The following is a 19,761-nucleotide window of genomic DNA, read 5'->3' as shown; positions in this document are numbered from 1 at the left end:
AAGACGTCAGGTCAGGAGAGGGGCGGGGGGGACGGGACACACACAGCCACAAATAGGGAAGGAAGCGTCCACCGGCATCTCAGAACTCGAGGGCAGCGATCTCCAAAACTGTGTCTGGAGGCACCCCGGGGTGGGGGGGGTCCCCGACCCGTCAGGGGTGCTTCTGTGAGAAGGTCCGTCCCTCCATTTGCCCATCGCTGCTCATCTCCGGCAGAACTGCGCAGCCGCGGGATGCGCGGTTACGGCACACGCTGCGGGTCATGCTAGGCGAATTACTAGGAAATCTGTGAATGGATCTGCACAACGTTTTTCATTGCTAAACAGCACGGGTGTGTTTCTCTGTGGGTGAAACCTGGTCCAAGTGGGGTTACAGCGCAGAGTGCGCGCGCATTATTTGGCGTACTGAAGGATTGCTTACGTGTGTGCCTCTCTTCATGCACACACCTTCTGAAATGAGGCAGGCAGCTACCAGAGAGAAGGGGGCCTCTTCCACCTTTGGAAGCCCCCCCCCCAGCTACTAAACTGCCCCTCCTCAATTTAGGCCTGTTTCACTTGTGCTTAGTAGTACCAGTGTTCCCTCTAAGCTGAGTGAGTGTGAGCTAGCTCACAGTTTTTTAGCCTCCGGCTCACACATTTTTGTGGAGGAGGAGGAGATTGGATTTATACCCCGCCCTTCACTACCCAAAGGTGTCTCAGAGCGGCTTACAAACTCCTTTCCTTTCCCCTCCCAACAGACACCCTGTGAGGTAGGTGGGGCTGAGAGAGCTCTTGACAGAAACTGCTCTTTTTCAAGAACAGCTGTACCAGAGTTATAGCTTGCCCAAGGTCATCCAGCCAGGTGCAAGTGGAGGAGTGGGGAATCAAACCCGGTTCTCCCAGATTAGAGTCCGCGCACTTAACCACCACACCAAACTGGCTCCTTTTTTGTCTTAGCTCAGGAGGGATGGGGCTCCAGAGACGACTAATTTATGCAGTAGCCAAATCGCTCGCTCACAACTTTAATGCCAGGAGCTCACAAAGTAGGATTTTTGCTCACAAGGCTCCAGAGCTGAGAGGGAGCATTGCTCAGTGCACTTCTCCCCACATGCCACTCTCCTCTCCCATCCCATTGGTTTTAGAGCTCCTCCTGGCTCATTTTTGCATTTCACGAATTTTTAACGAATGTATATCTCAAGTTTGTCTGGCCCTCGAACGTTCTCCTAGAGCTGCCATTGGCTATGCTGGCGAAAATTCGGGCAACGTTCAGACCATTCCCTCAATGGAGCAAAGAACAGCCTGTTGTGTTGCTTGAGATGGGTGAAGGGAAGAGCCCACTTTCTCTCACTCTGCCCCACATTCTCTTCCGGCATGGGCATTAGAGCCCAAAAATATCCTCCACTTTAATGCAGTTCTTAGTTCACATAGGAGGCCCAACTGTGTTCGCCCTAGAACGGTGATGGCGAACCTTTTAGAGACCGAGTGCCCAAACTGCGACCCAAAACCCACTTATTTATCGCAAAGTGCCAACACGGCAATTTAACCTGAATACTGAGGTTGTCGTTTAGAAAAAACAACTCATACATTAATTTAAGATGATCCAAACAAAGTAAGGAAAGCAATCCCAAATGCTTTCATTTACTTAAAATTATTTGGCAGAGAATTCGACACTTTAATGATGGTCTGGGCCTGGCTGGGGCGATGGCACGCGTGCCCACAGAGAGGGCTCTGAGTGCCACCTCTGGCACCCGTGCCATAGGTTCGCCACCACTGCCCTAGAACATGACTTTACAGGAATTTCATGGTGGGAATGCAGAGTTTCTGTGGCCTGCAAGTAGAGGTGTGCAAAAAAGCCAACGATGGTATTTTGGGGGTTTGGGTATACTGAACCCAAAAAATATTGGCATTTCCAAATTTTCCTGAACCCCAATACCAGTATGATATTTGGGTTCAGTAAATATCCAGGATCCCCATGTTTTTCAGCTCCATTATACCCTATGGGGACTATGGTTCCCATAGGGTATAAAGGAGAATCAATCCTGGGATATGTGCGGCTCTGAGGGGGGTGTTTATTGAGGTAGAGGCACCAAATCTGCAGCATAGCTGCTGGTCCCTCTCTTCAAAAAAACAACAACCCAAGTTTCAAAAAGATTGGACCAGGTGGTCCAATTTTATGGGCCCCCAAAGAAGGTGTCCCCATCCTCCACTGAAACCAATGAAGGGAGGGAAAGGTGTTTAAAGGGACTGCGGTCCCTTTAAATGCCTTCTCCAAGCTGGGCAAGCGGTGCAACTCCTAAGGCGTTTAAAGGGACTGCAGTTCCTCTGAACACCTTCTCCATGGGATGAGTTCACCTGGAAGGCATTTAAAGAGACCACAATCCCTTTAAACATCTTCTTAAAGCCCTTTAATTTCAGCTATCTGGCGGTCCCAAAAATCCCCAATATTTCTGGAATTTTCGAGGACTGGACATTTCAGATAGCTGAAATATGTCCAAATCGCTATCCAGCTGAAAATATCCGGAAAATACCAATAAGGTATTTTTCAGATTTTTTTCAGCTTGGACTTAGCCAAACGCACACCCGTACCTGCAAGTTGACGTGGAAGAAGAAGAAGCGGAGGAGGAGGAGGAGGAGGAGGAGATTAGATTTATACCCCGCCCTTCACTTGGAGTCTCAGGGAGCGACTTACAAACTCGTTTCCCTTCCCCTCCCTACAACAGACACCCTGTGAGGTAGATGGGGCTGAGAGAGCTCTTTCGAGAACTGCTCTTGATAGGAAAGCTCTGACAGAACCATGGCTTGCCCAAGGTCATCCAGCAGCTGCAAGTGAAGGAGTAGGGAATCAAACCCGGTTCTCCCAGATTAGAGTCTGTGCAGGGCTGCCTCGTAATAGAAACCTTGAACGTAGCTGCTTTAAGTCAATTAAGAAGCAGAGACACATTTTAACACCACGGGCCAAGGGCTCAAAGTGTACTTCCTTACGTTTTTAAAGGTTTTGATGAGCTGCTGTAAGAGAATGGAACAGAAGATTATATTGATTAAAGCTGAAAATTGCCTCGTGCTTATCAGATACCTCAGAAGAGGCACCGACAGCTGTTTGATAGACATTAAGACAATTTCCCTCCCACGCTGTCTTGTTAGCTTGTTAACCAAAGACAGACTAACCAGCTAAAAATTATGGAGCGAGCTGAAGCCAATTCTACAATGGTCACGTATCCTTGAAAAACTAAAATTAACACCAGGGAATAAGAAACGGAAATGCCAGGAAGGATGTGGTGGAAGAAGAGGACATTTTCCCAGGTGTTCATCAAAAAGGTTTTTCAAGCCCAGCAGCAATCAGCATTAGCGACTTTTCGTATACTTATTTGCCACATAAGGGCCGGGTACAGTCTCCTGTTACACAACCGCCATCTCCCCCAAATCATTTCCAGAAACCAATATAATGCTGCCCAGGGCTCTTTTTGTAGAAAAAGCCCAGCAGGAACTCATTAGCATAATAGGCCACACCCAACAGCAGGAACTCATTAGCATATTGGGCCACACCCCTGACAGCACAGCTCATTACCACATTAGGCCGCACCCCCATGTTACCAGAAGTGTGGTCATCCAGCCACACCCACCTTTTGCTTGTTATTCTGTTGACCTTGTTTGTTGTCAAAACCCAGGGCTTTTTTGTAGCAGGAACCCCTTTGCATGTTAGGCCACACACCTCTAATGTAGCCAATGCTAATGAGTCTCTGCTGTTGGGTGTGGCCTGTTATGCTAATGAGTTCCTGCTGGGCGTGGCCAACTTGGGAGCCAGCCGGAACTCTGTTCCTGTGTGTTCCTGCCCCAAAATAGCCCTGCTTATTTGCCACATAAGGGCCGGGTACAGTCTCCTGTTACACAACCGCCATCTCCCCCAAATCATTTCCAGAAACCAATATAATGCTGCCCTTGGCCCGGATGGCCCAGACCCTGTCGGACCTCGGAAGCTACGCAGGGGCCAGCCCCGGTTAGGACTTGGATGGGAGACCCCCCAGGGAGCCCAGGGCTGCTACGCAGAGGCAGGCAGCGGTCAAACCCACCTCTGACCGTCTCTTCCCTTGAAAACCCCACAGGGTCGTCATACAGGCTGTGACCTGCCGGCACTTCCCGTCGCCACCAATGTAGCCACCCATGTAATGTTCCCCCTCCCACACACATAGGCATTCTCTGAAGGGGGACTCCAAGACAAAAATGCATGCTTTTTATGAGTTTTCAGTATACAGAAGGAGCTGCGGTGGCTCAAGTGGTTGAGGCGGTGAACTGCAGGCTGTGGAAGGTCGTTCGTTCGGCAGTTCGAGACCCGAGTGTGCCGCATGACGGAGTGAGCTCCCGTCTCTAGTTCCAGCTCCTGCCAACCTAGCAGTTCGAAAGCAAGGAATTGCAAGTAGATAAATAGGGACCACTTCGGTGGGAAGGGAACAGCGTTCGGTGCGCCTTGGTGTTTAGTCATGCCGGCCACATGACCACGGAAATGTCTTCGGACAGCGCTGGCTCTTCGGCTTGGAAACGGAGAGGAGCACCGCAACCCTAGACTCGGACTCGACTGGCTTTCGAGCGAGGGAACCTTTACCTTTAGTAGTATACAGATGGGAAACGTCATTTCCCTCTTGGGAGTTCCGGTACCTCTTTAAAAAAAAGAAAAAGCCCTGCCTGGGGGGAGGGGCGAAGACCTCTACGGGGGACTGACCAGAGAGGGATCCTGAGGAGCTGGCAGGAAGGAGCAGACCCCAGCTCTACAAGGAAGCCCGATCTAAATGCGATGCTGTCAGCTGAGAATCGTGGCCCGCTGATCTTCTGCACACCCGGCGCCTGGCCTAAACGGCGCGTGTGCAGATTAGAATTAGCCAGCCAGCACAAGGCCTGCCAGGGCTACGGATCTCTGGCTTGTGAAGAATCTGCCTGCAGAGTGGCCAAGGGGCCCCAGCTGAACGAGGTGCCGGGTGCCCGAACGGTCGCACGGGGGAAGACCTTTCCTCCCTGCCAACGCTTTGTTGGAACCAGGGCTGATTTGCTGCAGGAAGGCAGCAGTGTCGACACAGCCTCAGATAATCAGAGGTTTCCTGGGAGGGGGAGAGAGCCGGCACCCCCCTGGGGGCAGCTGTTTCCTGAGAGACTTGCTGAGACCAAGAGGAAGCCGCACAAGGGAAGTGGTAAGCAGGAAAAAAAAATGTTGCCAGCCAGCCAGAAGAAAAGTGGCTGAACCACGCAGTCCGCTTTAAAATGTCCACCCGTGCCCAGGGAAGCCAGATCTCAGAAATTAAGCAGGGTCGGCTCTGGCAAGTGCTTGGATGGGAGACCTCCTTGGAATACCAGCAGTCGGGAGGCAGGGGCAGGCTTTATTCAGCCACCTCTCTGAATATCCTCCAGGCCCCCAGTAGGGGTCAGTCAGCAGCAGTGTTCCCTCTAAGCCAAGTTAGTGTGAGCTAGCTCACAGTTTTTTAGCCTCCGGCTCACACATTTTTGTCTTAGTGCAGGAAGGAGGGCTCCAGAGCAAGCTAATTTATGCAGCAGCCAAATTGTTCGCTCACAACTTTAATGCCAGTAGCTCACAAAGTAGGATTTTTGCTCACAAGACTCCACAGCTTAGAGGGAATATTGGTCAGCAGAGGTCGCCATGACATCTGGGTGCATGGACACTCACACATGCACATACGAAAAATACAACCCCCCCCCAAAAAAAAGTCCACCCATGGGAGTTGCCTCCAAGCAGAGAGCTGTTGAGTGTAATGAGATACAACCCTGTGGATGGCAGCGTGTCTCTTCTGAAAGATACACCGGAAGTCCCCCAGTACGTATGGCGAGCCCAATAAGAGACGGCAGCAGCCACAGGCAGGAATGTAATGCAGCCCGTCTGGCACATGTGTGCCAGCCTGACAAAAACTGGAAAAAATGTGTGCCAGCCTCAGATCTCTACGCCATGATTCTCACACCACCTATATAGAAGTACGGGGACACATGAAGCCTCACCTCAAGACCGAGGGAGTCTGAAGGTGTCACAATTAGCCCCCGTTTCCCAACGCAACAGATGCAATCGACTCCACTGATTCACACACTTCCTTTGTTGGCCTTTGCTCTTTGAACTTTGCGGTCCCCCTCCCAGCATCAAAACACAGGTAGGAAAGCTCCTCTTCGGTCATTCCGCAGGGCCCCGCGGGTTAACAGTTCACCTCAAAGGCAGTTCCCAGCATTCCGTCACACTCTGGTGTGATCAAAAGACAAGCGCCTATGAAAAGGCGGGCTATGAAAAGGCAGGCTATCAGAGCAAGCTTGCTTCTCACTGGCTGCAGCCACCAGATGCAAGTTTAGAGCCACACCCCACGGTGACCCCTTTCCCCCCCTTATCAGTGAACAGCAACAGAGTGAAGCAGAGTACCAAAAAAACCTGTTTCCAACATCAGCTGGGCCGGCCTGCCCTGACACAGACTGCACACGTGCGCTGGGAAAGCATCTCTCAGAGAGCGCACAGAGACACCCTTCCACACCTCAAGGGTCCATGTGATACGCAAATCCTCCTGCCGCACTCAAAGCCCCTGTCCTAATGACAGGCCTGTGGGTGGAACTACTGTAACCATCCTCGCTCGTGGTGCGAACGCTCCCTTCGTCCGCCTCTTTACGGTCTCCGCTCACAGGCTTTGCAGATCTTTGCCACTGGTTCAAAGTGGAGAGCAAAGTGACTGCGGAACTGTGGGACACACGCGGCTCCCGCCTGGACCGCTCTGGACAGCTCAGACCAGAGGAAAGACCAGAGCTGTGCGTCACAAGAGTGCGAACGGAGACGGGCTCATCCCCCCCCCCCCCCTGCCCCCATTCACAGAGCCCCGGATACCTCGCCAACAGTGCCCCCTTTGTGCTTCTCTGGGGCACTGGCTCATCTCTCCTCGGGCAAACGCGGCCACTCACCAACGGCTCCATGTCCGGCATACCCTCATGCAGACGCACAGCTCCCGATAGCTGAGGTATTGGAAGACGGCCAACCAAACATCCCGCTGCATGATGTGGTCGGAGCCGCTATCCAGGGGCAAGGAGTCGGGCTCGGGGCTGTCGGGGGGAGGTCGGACCACGTGCCTCTCCAGCTGTAGCAGAGGCTTGGGAGGGGAGGGCACCAGGGGCCAGTTGAGGAACTGAGTCCGGGCCACCATGCGGAGTCCTGTCTGCCCGGCAGGCCGGCCCGCCTTGCGGCCGCCCGCCTGCTGCTTGCCTCGCTCGCTCCCCCTGCTGGACGGACGGTGATTGTTCTCTTTCTCCTGAGAGTTCCCGCGCGCTTTTGGCTGCTTGCCGTTACGCGCCGTCTCCGAGCTGCCGTTGCGTCTCCCGCCCCCCTCCTCTTCCTCCTCCTCCTCTTCCTCCTCCTCCTCGTCCTCTTCCTCACTGGCGCTGAAGCCCAGGGCTGCCAGGCGCTGGGAGCGGGTGGCCGGAGACGCGGCACGGCTCGCGACGCCCCCGCTGGAGCCGTCGGAGCCCCGGGAGTCCGTGTCGGAGTCAGAGTCCGAACTGGAGCTCGAGCTGCTGCTGTTCTTCACCCGCTCCAACATCTGGCACATCTGCTTGAAACGCTCCAGCTTCTCGCGCTGGTGGGACTTGTCCGACTGGGCAGAGGGCTCCAAGGGGCCGGGAGGAACCTTCGGTTTCTGGTGGGGAAAGGAAGGAAGCGTCGTCATACCTGTGCCGCATTGGCTTGGTCCAAAGTGGGACTGCAAAGACCCACAGAATAAAGGATTCCTTTTGTAGTTAACCCTCCGCTACAGACTACCATTTGCCTGGAAACTGACTGATATCTATGTCTGAGTTTTTCCCAAAAGCAGCACGTGGCTTTATAAAACTGGTGGCCAAGGAAAGTGGGGCCACGCACTGATGTAGGCAGGGTTTCAATGACTTAGACCTGACGGTGGGGTCCCTGAGACTCCATTTCGGTCACTGTACTGGGGGAGGAACATTTTGCTGATTCCCGCTCCTTGTGCAAGCACCCGCTTTTTTCTCCCGCGGTGTACATGTGGGTGTCCTGACTCCAGAAACAGAGTTTCAGCAGGCTCCATTCATTGCCATGGGAGGTGGGGGGGGGCGGGCAACAAAGAAGACGAAGAAGAGATTGGATTTATACCCCGCCCTTCACTACCTGAAGGAGTCTCAGAGCGGCTTACAGTCTCCTTTCCCTTCCAATCCCCACAACAGACACCCTGTGAAGTAGGGGGGGGCTGAGAGACTTCTCTCGAGAACTGCCCTTGACAGAACAGCTCTGAGAGAACTTGTGACTGACCCAAAGTCGCACCAGCAGCTGCACATGGAGGAGTGGGGAATCAAACCTGGTTCTCCCAGATTAGAGTCTGCGCTCCTAACCACAACACCAGACTGGCTCTCAACAAACTGGCCCACCCCATGAGTCCTCTGCATGTATCTTGTAGCAGCCAAGCCTATACTTTGCGACAGGAGAAGCTGCAACTCAAAAGGATCCCAAAGCCATGGGATTCCCTGCTGTGAAAATCAGAATACCTCCATACTCCCTGACTCTGAGAAGTGGCCGGTGCATTCCATATGGTATGAGGATAGCCCCACCTGGTGGCCAAGGTGAAATCGCTTGACGTTTAAGGGCACTCCCACGCCTGGCAGAAACCAGTTTGAAACAGGTTTTCGGTGGCTTCTCACCAAGGACTTGGGGGATGGCAATCCCGTGAGGGTGCTGCGAATTTGTCAGACAGAGAACCCCCATCCATCTTTTCCAAAAACGAGCGCACATCTTCCGTTCCTCGATGGCCCAGATGCTGCCCGCCGCACCCCATCAATGCCTGTCCTGACTGCTGACCCCTCTCTCTGCAAGGCCATGGCTGACCTCCGGCCCAAGAACATGGCCAGGGCCCCGCTGGATCAGACCAGGGGTCCGTCTAGTCCAGCCTCCGGTCTCCCACAGCGGCCAGCCAGATCTTCTGGAGGGCCAACAACAGGGCACAGAGGCCGAGGCCTTCTGGTGAGGCTGCCTCCCGGCTCAGGTTTACTGCTCCAGATGTGGAGGCTCCCTTTAGTCACCGTGGCAAGCAGCCACTGACAAACCTCTCCATGAACCTGCCTAATCCCCTTAAAGCTGCCAGTTTGGTGTAGTGGTTAAGTGCGCGGACTCTAATCTGGGAGAACCGGGTTTGATTCCCCACTCCTCCACTTGAACCTGCTGATGTGACCTTGGGTCAGTCACAAGCTCTGGCACAGCTGTCCTTGAAAAAGAGCCGTTTGTGTCAGAGCTCTCTCAGCCCCACCCACCTCACAGGGTGTCTGTTGTGGGGAGCAGAAGGGAAAGGAGTTTGTAAGCCGCTCTGAGACTCCAAGTGAAGGGCGGGGTATAAATCCAATCTCTTCTTCTTCTTCTAATGCCTGTGGCCCTCACTACACCCTCGGGCAGTGAATTCCACATTTCAATCCCTCTCTGTGTTGAGAAGTATTTCCTTTGGTCCGTCCTGAACCTACTGCCCATCAGCGTTGTTGGATGCCCTTGAGTTCTAGTATTTTGGGAGAGGGAGAAAAAGCCCCCCCCGTCCACTCTCTCTATCCCGTGCACCATTTTATAAACCTCAATCACGGCCCATCTCCCTTAGCGGTCTCATTTCCAAACTGAAACCGTCCTCCCCTTTCTCTCACACACGCATCCCCCTCACCTCCAAGTCGCTGGCCGTGATCTGGTTCAGGTGGATGGATGGGTGGGAGATGGGGCCCTTCACCTCAAAGTCCCCGCTGCCCGTGCGACTCCAGGTCTGCATCGATTGCAACTTGTTCCCGTCGGAGGGCTGCTCGGTGGCCTGGAAGGAGAAACAAAAGCCTGACTGGGGCAACGGCACAGAAGGGCAAGTCCACTTCCTACAGGGGGGGAGCTTTTTTCTACGCGACAGAGAGGGAGGAGCGTTTCATTGGACGGGACCTGCCTCTGCCGTGCCCGCCTAGGAGTGCCCTTGTCCAACCAGGCCCAAGAGATGCTCAAGATTCTGCACAGCCACCAAGTTTCTCACAAACTCTGTGCTGGTTAAAGCCATGCAAGCCCATCCCGTTTAGGGTGAGCTTATGAGCCACACTGGGGATGACAAGCCCTGAGGCAGTCCAGGATGAGCTCCTGAGCGGGGTGGGGAGGCAGCAGGTTATGGCCTGATCTTCTCCGATCTCAGAAGCTAAGCAGGGTCAGGACCAGTGTGCCCTCTAAGCTGAGTTAGTGTGAGCTAGCTCACAGTTTTTTAGCCTCCGGCTCACACGTTTTTGTCTCAGCTCAGGAAGGAGGGCTCCAGAGCAATGTTCCCTCTAAGCTGAGTTCGTGCGAGCCAGCTCACAGTTTTTTAGCCTCCGGATCACACATTTCTGTCTTAGCTCAGGAAGGAGGGCCCAGAGCAAACTGATTTATGCAGTAGCCAGATTGCTTGCTCACGACTTTGATGCCAGTAACTCACAACATAGAATTTTTGCTCACAAGACTCCACAGCTTAGAGGGAGCATTGCTCCAGAACCGACTAATTGATGCAGTAGCCAAATGGCTCGCTCACAACTGTAATGCCAGTAACTCACAACATAGGATTTTTGCTCACAAGACTCCACAGCTTAGAGGGAGCATTGCTCCAGAGCCGACTAATTGATGCAGTAGCCAAATGGCTCGCTCACAACTCTAATGCCAGTAACTCACAACGTAGGATTTTTGCTCACAAGACTCCACAGCTTAGAGGGAGCATTGCTCCAGAGCCAACTAATTGATGCCGTAGCCAAATGGCTCGCTCACAACTCTAATGCCCGTAGCTCACAAAGTAGGATTTTTGCTCACAAGACTCCACAGCTCAGAGGGAGCACTGGTCAGTACTTGGATGGGGGGCCACCACGGAAGGCTGTGCAGAGGGAGGCGATGGCAGCCCACCTCTGCTTCTCACTTGCCTTGAAAGCCCCTTGCTGGGGGGGCCCCCCATAAGTCAGCTGCGACTTGACGGCACTTATCGACATTCATAAACTAGGGAAGGGCCACGGCTCGACAGTCAAGCAGAGGTCTCCTGTACCCAAGGGTCCCGGGTTTGATCCCTGGCAATAGTAGGCTGCTGGGAAAGAAATGTCTTCGCCCGAGATCAAAGCAAGCTGCTGCCTGTTTGGCGAAGATTCCAACGGACAGGCTGGACAAAGGTGATGGTCCGCATGACGGAGCTTCACGTGTCTGCGGCTGAGTTAGTGTGAGTTAGCTCACAGTTCTTTAGCCTCCAGCTCACACATTTTTGTCTTCGCTCAGGGAGGAGGGCTCCAGAGCAAACTAATTTATGCAGCAGCCCAGTCGCTCACTCACAACTTTAATGCCAGTAGCTCATGAAGTAGAATTTTTGCTCACAAGACTCCACAGCTTAGAGGGAACATTGGTCTGCGGCAGGATAAAGCAACTCGAGCCGACCGCTCCGCCCAATTCCTGCCCCCTTTCCTCTAGTGGCTGCCCAAGACCTGTCTCCCCGACTGATGGCCACTCCCCCCCCCCCAAAAAAAAGCCAGCTGGGTGGAAATACCTAATGGGCTCACCTTTTTCAAATGCTTTTCCCGTGTGCCTTTTAACTGAAAGAGAAAAAAACAAAGGAGAAGCTTGGTGGAACTGTTAAGCCAGCGTGTCTCATTAGAAGGATCCTGGGAGCTAAGGAATCATAGAGTTGGAAGGGACCTCCAGGGTCATCTAGTCCAACCCCCTGCACGATGCAGGAAACTCACAAATACTTCCCCCTCCACACCCGCAGTGACCGCTGTTCCACGCCCAGAAGATGACAAAAAACCTCCAGGATTGCTTCCTGAACCCAAACTGGCGATCACCATTTCCCTGGGCGTGTAAGAAAGGGCCACAAGAACTAAGCACTGCGGCAGCCCTCCCTCTCATGATCTGCCTAAGTTCGCAGAATCCGCATTGCTGACAGATGGACATCTAGCCTCTGTCTGAAAACCTCCAAAGGAGGAGAGCCGACCACCCCTTCGAGGAAGCCTGTTCCACCAAGGAACCACTCTAGATAACTGTCAGGAAGTTCTTCCTAATGTTTAGCAGAAACCTTCAGGTCTTTTCTCTAACCCCTTTCGAAGGGCCTTAGGAGTTCCCTCCTGAACTCTAGGAGAGAAGGCGGCGAGGAGAGCCACGAGTGGGAAGAGAGGAGAGGACATCTTCGGCCAAAGCCATGAGCAAACCATCATCCTCTTCCGCGTCACAATGAATTCAGAGCCACAATTGGGGGGGGCGGGGCAGGGCAGCAGACAGGAAATGAATTTAAATAGAAATGTATTGGGTGGGGTGCGGTGGCTCAAGTGGTTAAGACGCTGAACTGCAGGCTGTGGAAGGTCAGTAGTTCAGCAGTTCGAGACCCGATTGTGCCGCATGATGGAGTGAGCTCCCGTCTCTAGTTCCAGCTCCTGCTAACCTAGCAGTTCGAAAGCAAGAAATTGCAAGTAGATAAATAGGGACCACTTTGGTGGGAAGGTAACAGCGTTCCGTGCACCTTGGTGTGTAGTCATGCCGGCCACATGACCACGGAAACGTCTTCGGACAGCGCTGGCTCTTCGGCTTGGAAACGGAGATGAGCACCGCAACCCTAGAGTCGGACTCGACTGGCTTTCGAGCAAGGGAACCTTTACCTTTTACTATTGGGTGGGGAAAGGAGGAGGGGGAGAAGAAGTTCCCCCTTTCCCTATTTTGAGAAGGGGGAGAAGGATTAGATTATATTAGAATCTGGGATCACCTGGTGAATTTGATGGCCAGTAATTCAGAAAGCATAAAAAACACACTTCTTTACACAATGCTCGGTTCACTGATTCGTTCACTTCCGTTATACCCCCCCTCCCCCAGCGAGGACTCAAAGGGGCTTTACGTGGCTCCCCTCGCCTCCATTTTATCCTCCTGATGACCCGGAGGAGGAGGTTTGGCCGAGGATGCGTGGCTGGCTCCAGGTCACCCGACAAACCTCCACGGCAGAGTGGGGATTCGAACCTGGGCCTGCCAGATCCTCGTCTGATTTGCTGACCGCTACGCCATGCTGGTGGAACTCCCTGCCGCAGGACGCCGTGACAAGCAGTGGCTTCGATGCCTTTAAAAGGGGACGAGACTGTTACCCATGGTGGCTAAGGGGTGCCCTCACGTCCAGAGGCAGCCCCCCCTGAATATTAATGATTTATTGATTTGATTTATACCCTGCCCTCCCCGCTGAAGCAGGCTCAAGGCGGCTTACAAAGGATAAAACAGAAGAACGATTATAACATAAATAAAACCATCTAGAAACAGTCCGATATCGTAAAGTGCTAGCTGATTGTAAACTGATACACTAGGGATGCCGGCAACAGTTATGTTAATATGATCTCTGGCCTGCCTAGGGAACTAGGGAACCCCAACAGGGTGGGACCCTTTAGACCTGGACCTCGGCTTATGGGTTGTTTGGGGCATCGGGTTGGTTGCTGTGGGGGAAATGGATGATGGTCTACATCACTGGTTCCCAACGTGGGCAATACTGCCCCCTGGGGGGCACTGGAATGATACCGGTGGGCGGTAGGAGCCTTGGGTGCAATTTGGGGGGGGGCGTTGAATAAAAATAAGGGGGTGCTGGAAGCATAAAGAAAGAAGAGTCCAGGACCGATTTAAAGCAGCCTCTTCCTGGTCTTCCCTGGGATCAGGGAGGGAGGTGGAGGTGGAGAGGGGTCCCCACAGCCAATCACAGCCTTCTTTATCTTAATTGTCTTTGTGTATGCAAATGCTACTATGGTTGATTTTATAAAACACTTTTATGATGTTGCGCTTCAAAGTGTCTTATTTACAACAACATCTTTCTTTACTGTGTGCAAATCTCTCACTGCGTCTTTTTGTCCACTTCTTGAAGGAAGATTTCCAGGGGGGCACTGAGTAATTTTTTTTTTCTTGAAAAGGGGGCAGTAGGCCAAATAAGTTTGGGAACCTCTGGTCTACGTGGACCCTGAGTCTGGGTGTCTTACTGACGTATAGTCCCCAGCTCTGAAAGAAGGAGGGTCTGATGCCGTAGGGCAGGGGTCCTCCCCAACCTTCAAGGAGCCCACGGACACCTTCAGAATTCTGACACACGACGGTGGAGGTGGCCTGCCACCCAATGGCCACCTCAGGAGGTGGGGGCCACCACCCAACGGCGGCTGCAGATTACCTCCGGTCTCGCAGTGAAGATCCTTGTGCTGTGGTGGCAGCTGCCGCCGAGGCAATGCTTTGAAACCCCTGCCCAGCCAATCAAACCTCCGACAGCCAATCACAAGCCTTGCTGAGCAACGGCCCCATCAGGCTCTTCCCACTTGCTACGAACTCTTGGAAGATCACCAGGAAAAGGTGTCGGCCGGCGCCACGTTGGGAACCCCCTTCCCTTGTAAAGCATGGGAGTCAAGGAGCCAGGACTGCTGGGTTCCACCCTCAGTGCCAAGGAGAGAGGGTAACGTAACGGAAGAACTAGCATCGGGTAGCCCTAGGTCCTAACACGGGTGAAAAGTGGAGGGGTCCCAAGGCAGGAACTGGGACACCGGGGTGCCATAGGAAAAGGAGGGATGTCGGGTGTTGGACATGAAGGAGAGAGATGCCGCCCCTGCTTGGTTAATGGCACAAAAGTGCTTTTCCAGAAGAGGCGCTCACCTTTTTCTTGGGCCCCGTGTCAGGGGGCGGCAGCTCCTTCTCCTTCTTGCGCTTGTGGACTCCAGCTTGGACTTGGGTCTCCTCGGTGGGCGGTGGGGGAAGAGGTGGGGCCGGAGCCAACTTCTTCTTGTTCTGAGCAGGTTCGTCCGTCAGCTTCCACCGGACCCCCTCCTCACCGTTGTCGGACCGCCGCTTCCCCGTGCCGTCGCTTGAGTCCTGAAAGCACAAGGACGGCGGGCGGGAGGGCGGTGAGGGTGCCGCACACCCGTCGTTGCACAGTGCGCAAGTGGACTGAGCGGGCAGGGTTGGGTCCTGCGTGGTAGGCTCCCCCTCGGACCCCGCCTACTACGGGGGCCACCACTGACTGTGGAGGGGCCAAACAGAGGAACCCATTAGCCACTTCTTTTTGGCAACAGATGCGACAGCCAGACGGCGACTTGAACAGGCGGAGAAGGAAGGCTGCCCCGGGCATGAGCCGATGCGATTCCTGAACGGCCACTCAAGATCGTGTAACGTGTTAATTAAAATAATATTTTCCTCTGAGTATGGAGTAATTGAGCAGGGTTTGCAAGATGGTAGATGGCAAGTCAGATAACAGCGCCTCTTCGGGTGGAGTGACATGTTACAACGAACTTTCGGTCTTCCCAAGCCGGTATGTTATTTGTAATGTTGCTGCAGGGATGGGTAAGAGAACCTTTCCCCGTCCCCTGCAAATGCCCTCTTCTCCCAGACTGCTTTCCTCCCCAGCTGCCAGGTTCTAAAACGGGAAGTGGGCCCGGGTAAGGGAAAACAGGGGGACTGCAGGAGAGAACAGGGATAACACCACCACCCCCATATTTGGGGTCATGCACTCGCCAAGAGAGCAGGTTGCGCCATCCTTACAACAGCTGGCCAAGCACACAGTTGGCAGTTTGTTTGCATGATGCCTCAAAGCAGAAGCATTCCACCTGGGAACTCGGGACTTCAGCTTCCCGAAGGGCTTTTCTGAAACCATAGGCGCACCTTGGTGTGCGTGAGCCCACAGGTTTCTGTGCAAGGCTGAAGAGCAAAGGGCCTTCAGCCTGTTTATTGCCATGATGAACCACCTACTAGGGTTTGCGTCTGGCTAAATCTGAACAAAAAAGATATCTGAAAAATACCTTATTGGTATTTTACCGATATTCTTTCAGCTGGATTTAGATCTGGCTTATTTTTCGGCTAAGATCCATGGCCAGTCCCTGAAAATACTGAAAATACTGGATTTTTGAGACGGCTGGATAGTTGAACTTAAAGGCATTTAAAGGGATCGCAGTCCCTAAATGCCTTCTCCAAGCCCTGAATCTCTATGGCGAGTGAACTCTGAAGGTGTTTAAAGGGCTCACAGTCCCTTTAAAACCTTCTGGGTGAACTTGATGCTTGGAGATTGTGTTTATTTATTTATTTATTTGGATTTCTATCCCGCCCTCCCCGCAGGCTCAGGGCGGCTTACAGAGACATAACGCCAGATAAGAATAAAACAGTATAAAATACGAACAATACAAATTACATTAAATATTAAATAGTTACGCAAAAATTCATAAAAACATTTCGGTGCTCCCTACTAACTTCCGAATTTTAAAATCAAGATGGTGTTCTCGATGGTATAGCTACTCACAGCAGTGCATATCTCTACTGTTGTCCCTAGGCACATCCAGCGTCCTCCGGTAGTACCCGCACCAATGATGGTAATGTATGCGAATTATAGGGCGATGATGGAAAGGTAGTGGCGGCGGCTCCTATTCGAAAGCCTGGCGGAAGAGCTACGTCTTACAGGCCCTGCGGAACTATACAAGGTCCCGCAGGGCCCGGATCTCCTCTGGGAGCTCATTCCACCAGATAGGAGCCGCCACTGAAAACGACCTAGCCCTGGTCATCACAAATTTGATGGACTTGGGGCCTGGAACGTCCAGGAGGTTTTGATTCCCCGACCGTAGTGCCCTTGGGGGAACATGTGGGGAAAGGCGGTCCCTCAGGTAGGCCGGTCCCTGGCCATATAGGGCTTTAAAGGTAAGCCCTTTAAACACCTTCAGACTCTTGCTGCAGAGTCACATGGCTTGGAGAAGGCATTTAAAGGGACTGCAATCCCTTTAAACACCTTTAACTATCCAGCAGTCCCAAAAATCTCAAATATTTTCAGGATTTTCAGGGACTGGCCATTTCAGACAACTGAAAAATAAGCCAGACTGCAATCCCTTTAAATCCCCTTCCCCCTCCATTGAAAGCAATGGAGGATGGGGGCACCTTCTTTGGGGGCCTATAGAATTGGACCTCCTGGTCCAATCTTTTCTAAACTTGGGTTTGTTTTGAGGAGAGGCATCAGTAGCTATGCTGCAAATTTGGGGGCTCTACTTCAAAAAACAGCCCCCCCCGAGCCCCAGATACCCCCCAGATTGATCCTCCATTATACCCTATGGGGACCATTAACTATAATGGTCCCCATAGGGTATAATGGAGCCGGAAAAATTCAGGTTTCCCGAATATTTCCCAAATCCCAATACCACCCCTCCCACCTACCCACCCACCACTCCTAAAAGCCCAAAACACGTACTTTCATCGATTTGCCTTCTCTCTTGCACTTGGGACATTCCCAACAGTTTGGAATCTCGTTGTTTATGACTCCTTCGGCTCTTCCCATCTGTAAAGAGAGGGGTCAGCACAGGTTATGCGTGTGGGGGGAAAATCAGTATGGTTGACTCCCTCTGCCCCTGTCCCACCTCCTTCCCTGTCCCCACCTTACCTTTAAGCAGCCCGGATGCACAATCTCGTTGCAGATGGTACACTCCATGAGCGACAGGTTGAACTTCTCCTCTTCGCCCTCCACTGTGTCTTCTTTTCCGGCCTCCCCACACACCAGGCACACAGCTGTGTGAGGTAGAACTGGCTGCAACGACAGCGGATCAAGATGTGAGCACGGAGATTCCTGGGTACCGAGAGATAGCAGCTAGATGGAGACATTTCCAAAGACAGAACCCATAGCCCGCGTGCTGATCAAGGGCTCCAAATGGAGTCCTTTTAATGACCTTTCTCATCTAAGGATCCTTGAAAGATGCCTTAGAAATGACAGATTCCTACAGAGATTAATCGCGACCCAATACCCTGCTTCTGGCCAGAAGTCCAAGGGCCGCTGAGGCCACCACACCCCTCCATTCCTGCCCGCAGAGCAAGGGCCACAGGTCAGTGGAGATGGGGAGGCGAATCAAGGCACTGATTCCGGGGTGGCCCCATCAGGAAATGAGCCATACACACTTCCCCTCTGAATGCCAAGGACTCGGAAATGAGAGACAAAATATCCCGTTAAAAAAAGTGGAATTAAACAATAGGATGCGGACAGCTGGCAGCCCTTCTCCAAACTGGGAGAAGAAGTGGGGGGTGGAAGAATTCCCGGCAACAAGCGGGCCTTGCGTCCGGATGGAGCAAAGGTGACTCGGCTTTGAGCCTGGCAATGGTGAATGGGCAGGGCTATTTTTGGGCAGGAACGGAGTTCCGGTAGGCTCCCAAATTGGCCACGCCCAGCAGGAACTCATTAGCATAATAGGCCACACCCAACAGCAGAAACTCATTCGGATTGGCTACAATTAGAAGTGTGTGGCCTAACATGCAAAAAGCCCTGGGTTTTGACAACAAACAAGGTAAAGAGAATAAGAAGCAAAAGGTGGGTGTGGCTGGATGACAAGACTTCTGGTAACATGGGGGTATGGCCTAATATGCTAATGAGTTCCTGATGTTGGGTATGGCCTATTATGCTAATGAGTTCCTGCTGGGCTTTTTCTACCAAAAAAGCCCTGTCGATGGGCACTGTTCCCTCTAAGCTGAGTTAGTGTGAGCTAGCTCACGGTTTTTTAACCTCTGGCTCACATACTTTTGTCTTAGCTCAGGAAGGGATGGCTCCAGAGCAAGCTAATCTATGCAGCAGCCAAATCGCTTGCTCACAACTTTAATGCTAGTCGCTCACAAAGTAGAATTTTTGCTCACAAGACTCCAGAGCTTAGAGGGAACATTGTCGATGGGTATCATTAGGGAGCCAACTCAAACCGTCAGGGAACACTGATGACATACTCATGGCCAAGGTGTTCCACCTTAAGGTGCGGAAACTGCACATTTGAATGGTCTCCTATGTTTAAAAAAATCACAGCCCATGCAAAGCTAGCTTGTGGGGGGGGGGGAACCTTGCCTAAAACCTATCTACACTACAAGGACTGATTTTTGCTTTGCTTTCATATTATCGTGTTTCCCTGCTTCACCCTGAGCATGTTGACGTGTCAGGGGAGAGTTGCTGGCCAAGCCGGAAGAAACAGTAATCATCTGGGGAGAATGAGGGACCAGGCGAAGAAAGTTCCCTTAGAAAAAAGGGGCTAATCGGTGACTTTCCTGAACAGGAACAGCCCTCACGGGATTGCAACAATGAGGACTAGAAACCGGGAACCAAAACGAACAGCGACTTTCCCCTCCAAATCCACCCGCCCAGCCCGACTTCCCCCCTTACCGCCGTGCACTGCCTCTGGAGGCACGACTGCTTCATGCGCCCGGGCCCCCCAAACTTCTTCATGTCCTTGCAGAAGTGGCACTCCCCACACTCCGACCGCAGGCAAGCTTTACACTTCCGGCACCGCGTCCGCCGCCGGCGAGCTCCAGCCCCCGCCCCTTTGCTGGACGACATTGGCTACGTCCCGCTTCAGCTACTATCAGGGCTGCAGGGAGTGGGGGAGACAAAAAAAATAACGGAAAAGTGGGTGAGAAATTTGCACCGTGAGAGAGGGGGATGCTGGATGCCTGCGAAGGGGGAGCTGAAATGCAGACGGAATGAACACCACGACCATCACTGCTGCGGGGGGGGACACTCCTAAGCGTACGACGCGCACTGAAGGTGCTGTGAGAAAGCTGCAGAGCAAAAGACTGTCAAGAGAGCCAAAGGATTCACCAAATCTGGGGACCAGGGAAAAAACAACACACACACTGTCAGCCAGCATGGGAAATACTGAGCTGATCGGCCTGTTCTTACTCCTTTAAACACACAGCTCGTTCTTACACAAAAGCCCAGGGAAACGAAACACAGAACACAAATACCACGAAAACCAGTTCTGGGAAAAGATTGTCAGGTCCAAGTGGAAGCAGACAGACCCACTTGGGTCAGCTCTGGTGGGACT

The 19,761-nt window shown here is 52.7% G+C and overlaps 1 protein-coding gene across 1 annotated transcript in view; it reads right to left on the bottom strand.

The window, feature by feature from the left end:
* The window catches only part of FBXL19 (F-box and leucine-rich repeat protein 19), a 29,637-nt gene extending 10,363 nt beyond the window's left edge, over nucleotides 1–19,274 (bottom strand). Inside the window, exons 1-8 of the mRNA XM_015406832.1 lie at nucleotides 19,101–19,274; nucleotides 17,355–17,498; nucleotides 17,166–17,252; nucleotides 14,600–14,815; nucleotides 11,512–11,544; nucleotides 9,642–9,782; nucleotides 7,440–7,631; nucleotides 6,901–7,292 (exon numbers count right to left, since the gene is read on the bottom strand). Coding sequence (XP_015262318.1) covers nucleotides 6,901–7,292; nucleotides 7,440–7,631; nucleotides 9,642–9,782; nucleotides 11,512–11,544; nucleotides 14,600–14,815; nucleotides 17,166–17,252; nucleotides 17,355–17,498; nucleotides 19,101–19,274 — 1,379 coding nt within the window. The remainder of the gene's footprint in view (nucleotides 1–6,900; nucleotides 7,293–7,439; nucleotides 7,632–9,641; nucleotides 9,783–11,511; nucleotides 11,545–14,599; nucleotides 14,816–17,165; nucleotides 17,253–17,354; nucleotides 17,499–19,100) is intronic.
* Between the last annotated feature and the right edge of the window lie 487 nt (nucleotides 19,275–19,761).

This window comes from Gekko japonicus, unplaced genomic scaffold (genome assembly GCF_001447785.1).
Source record: "Gekko japonicus isolate JY-2015 unplaced genomic scaffold, Gekko_japonicus_V1.1 scaffold849, whole genome shotgun sequence".
Taxonomy (NCBI): domain Eukaryota; kingdom Metazoa; phylum Chordata; class Lepidosauria; order Squamata; family Gekkonidae; genus Gekko; species Gekko japonicus.
This window is presented reverse-complemented; position numbering and strand designations above follow the sequence as displayed.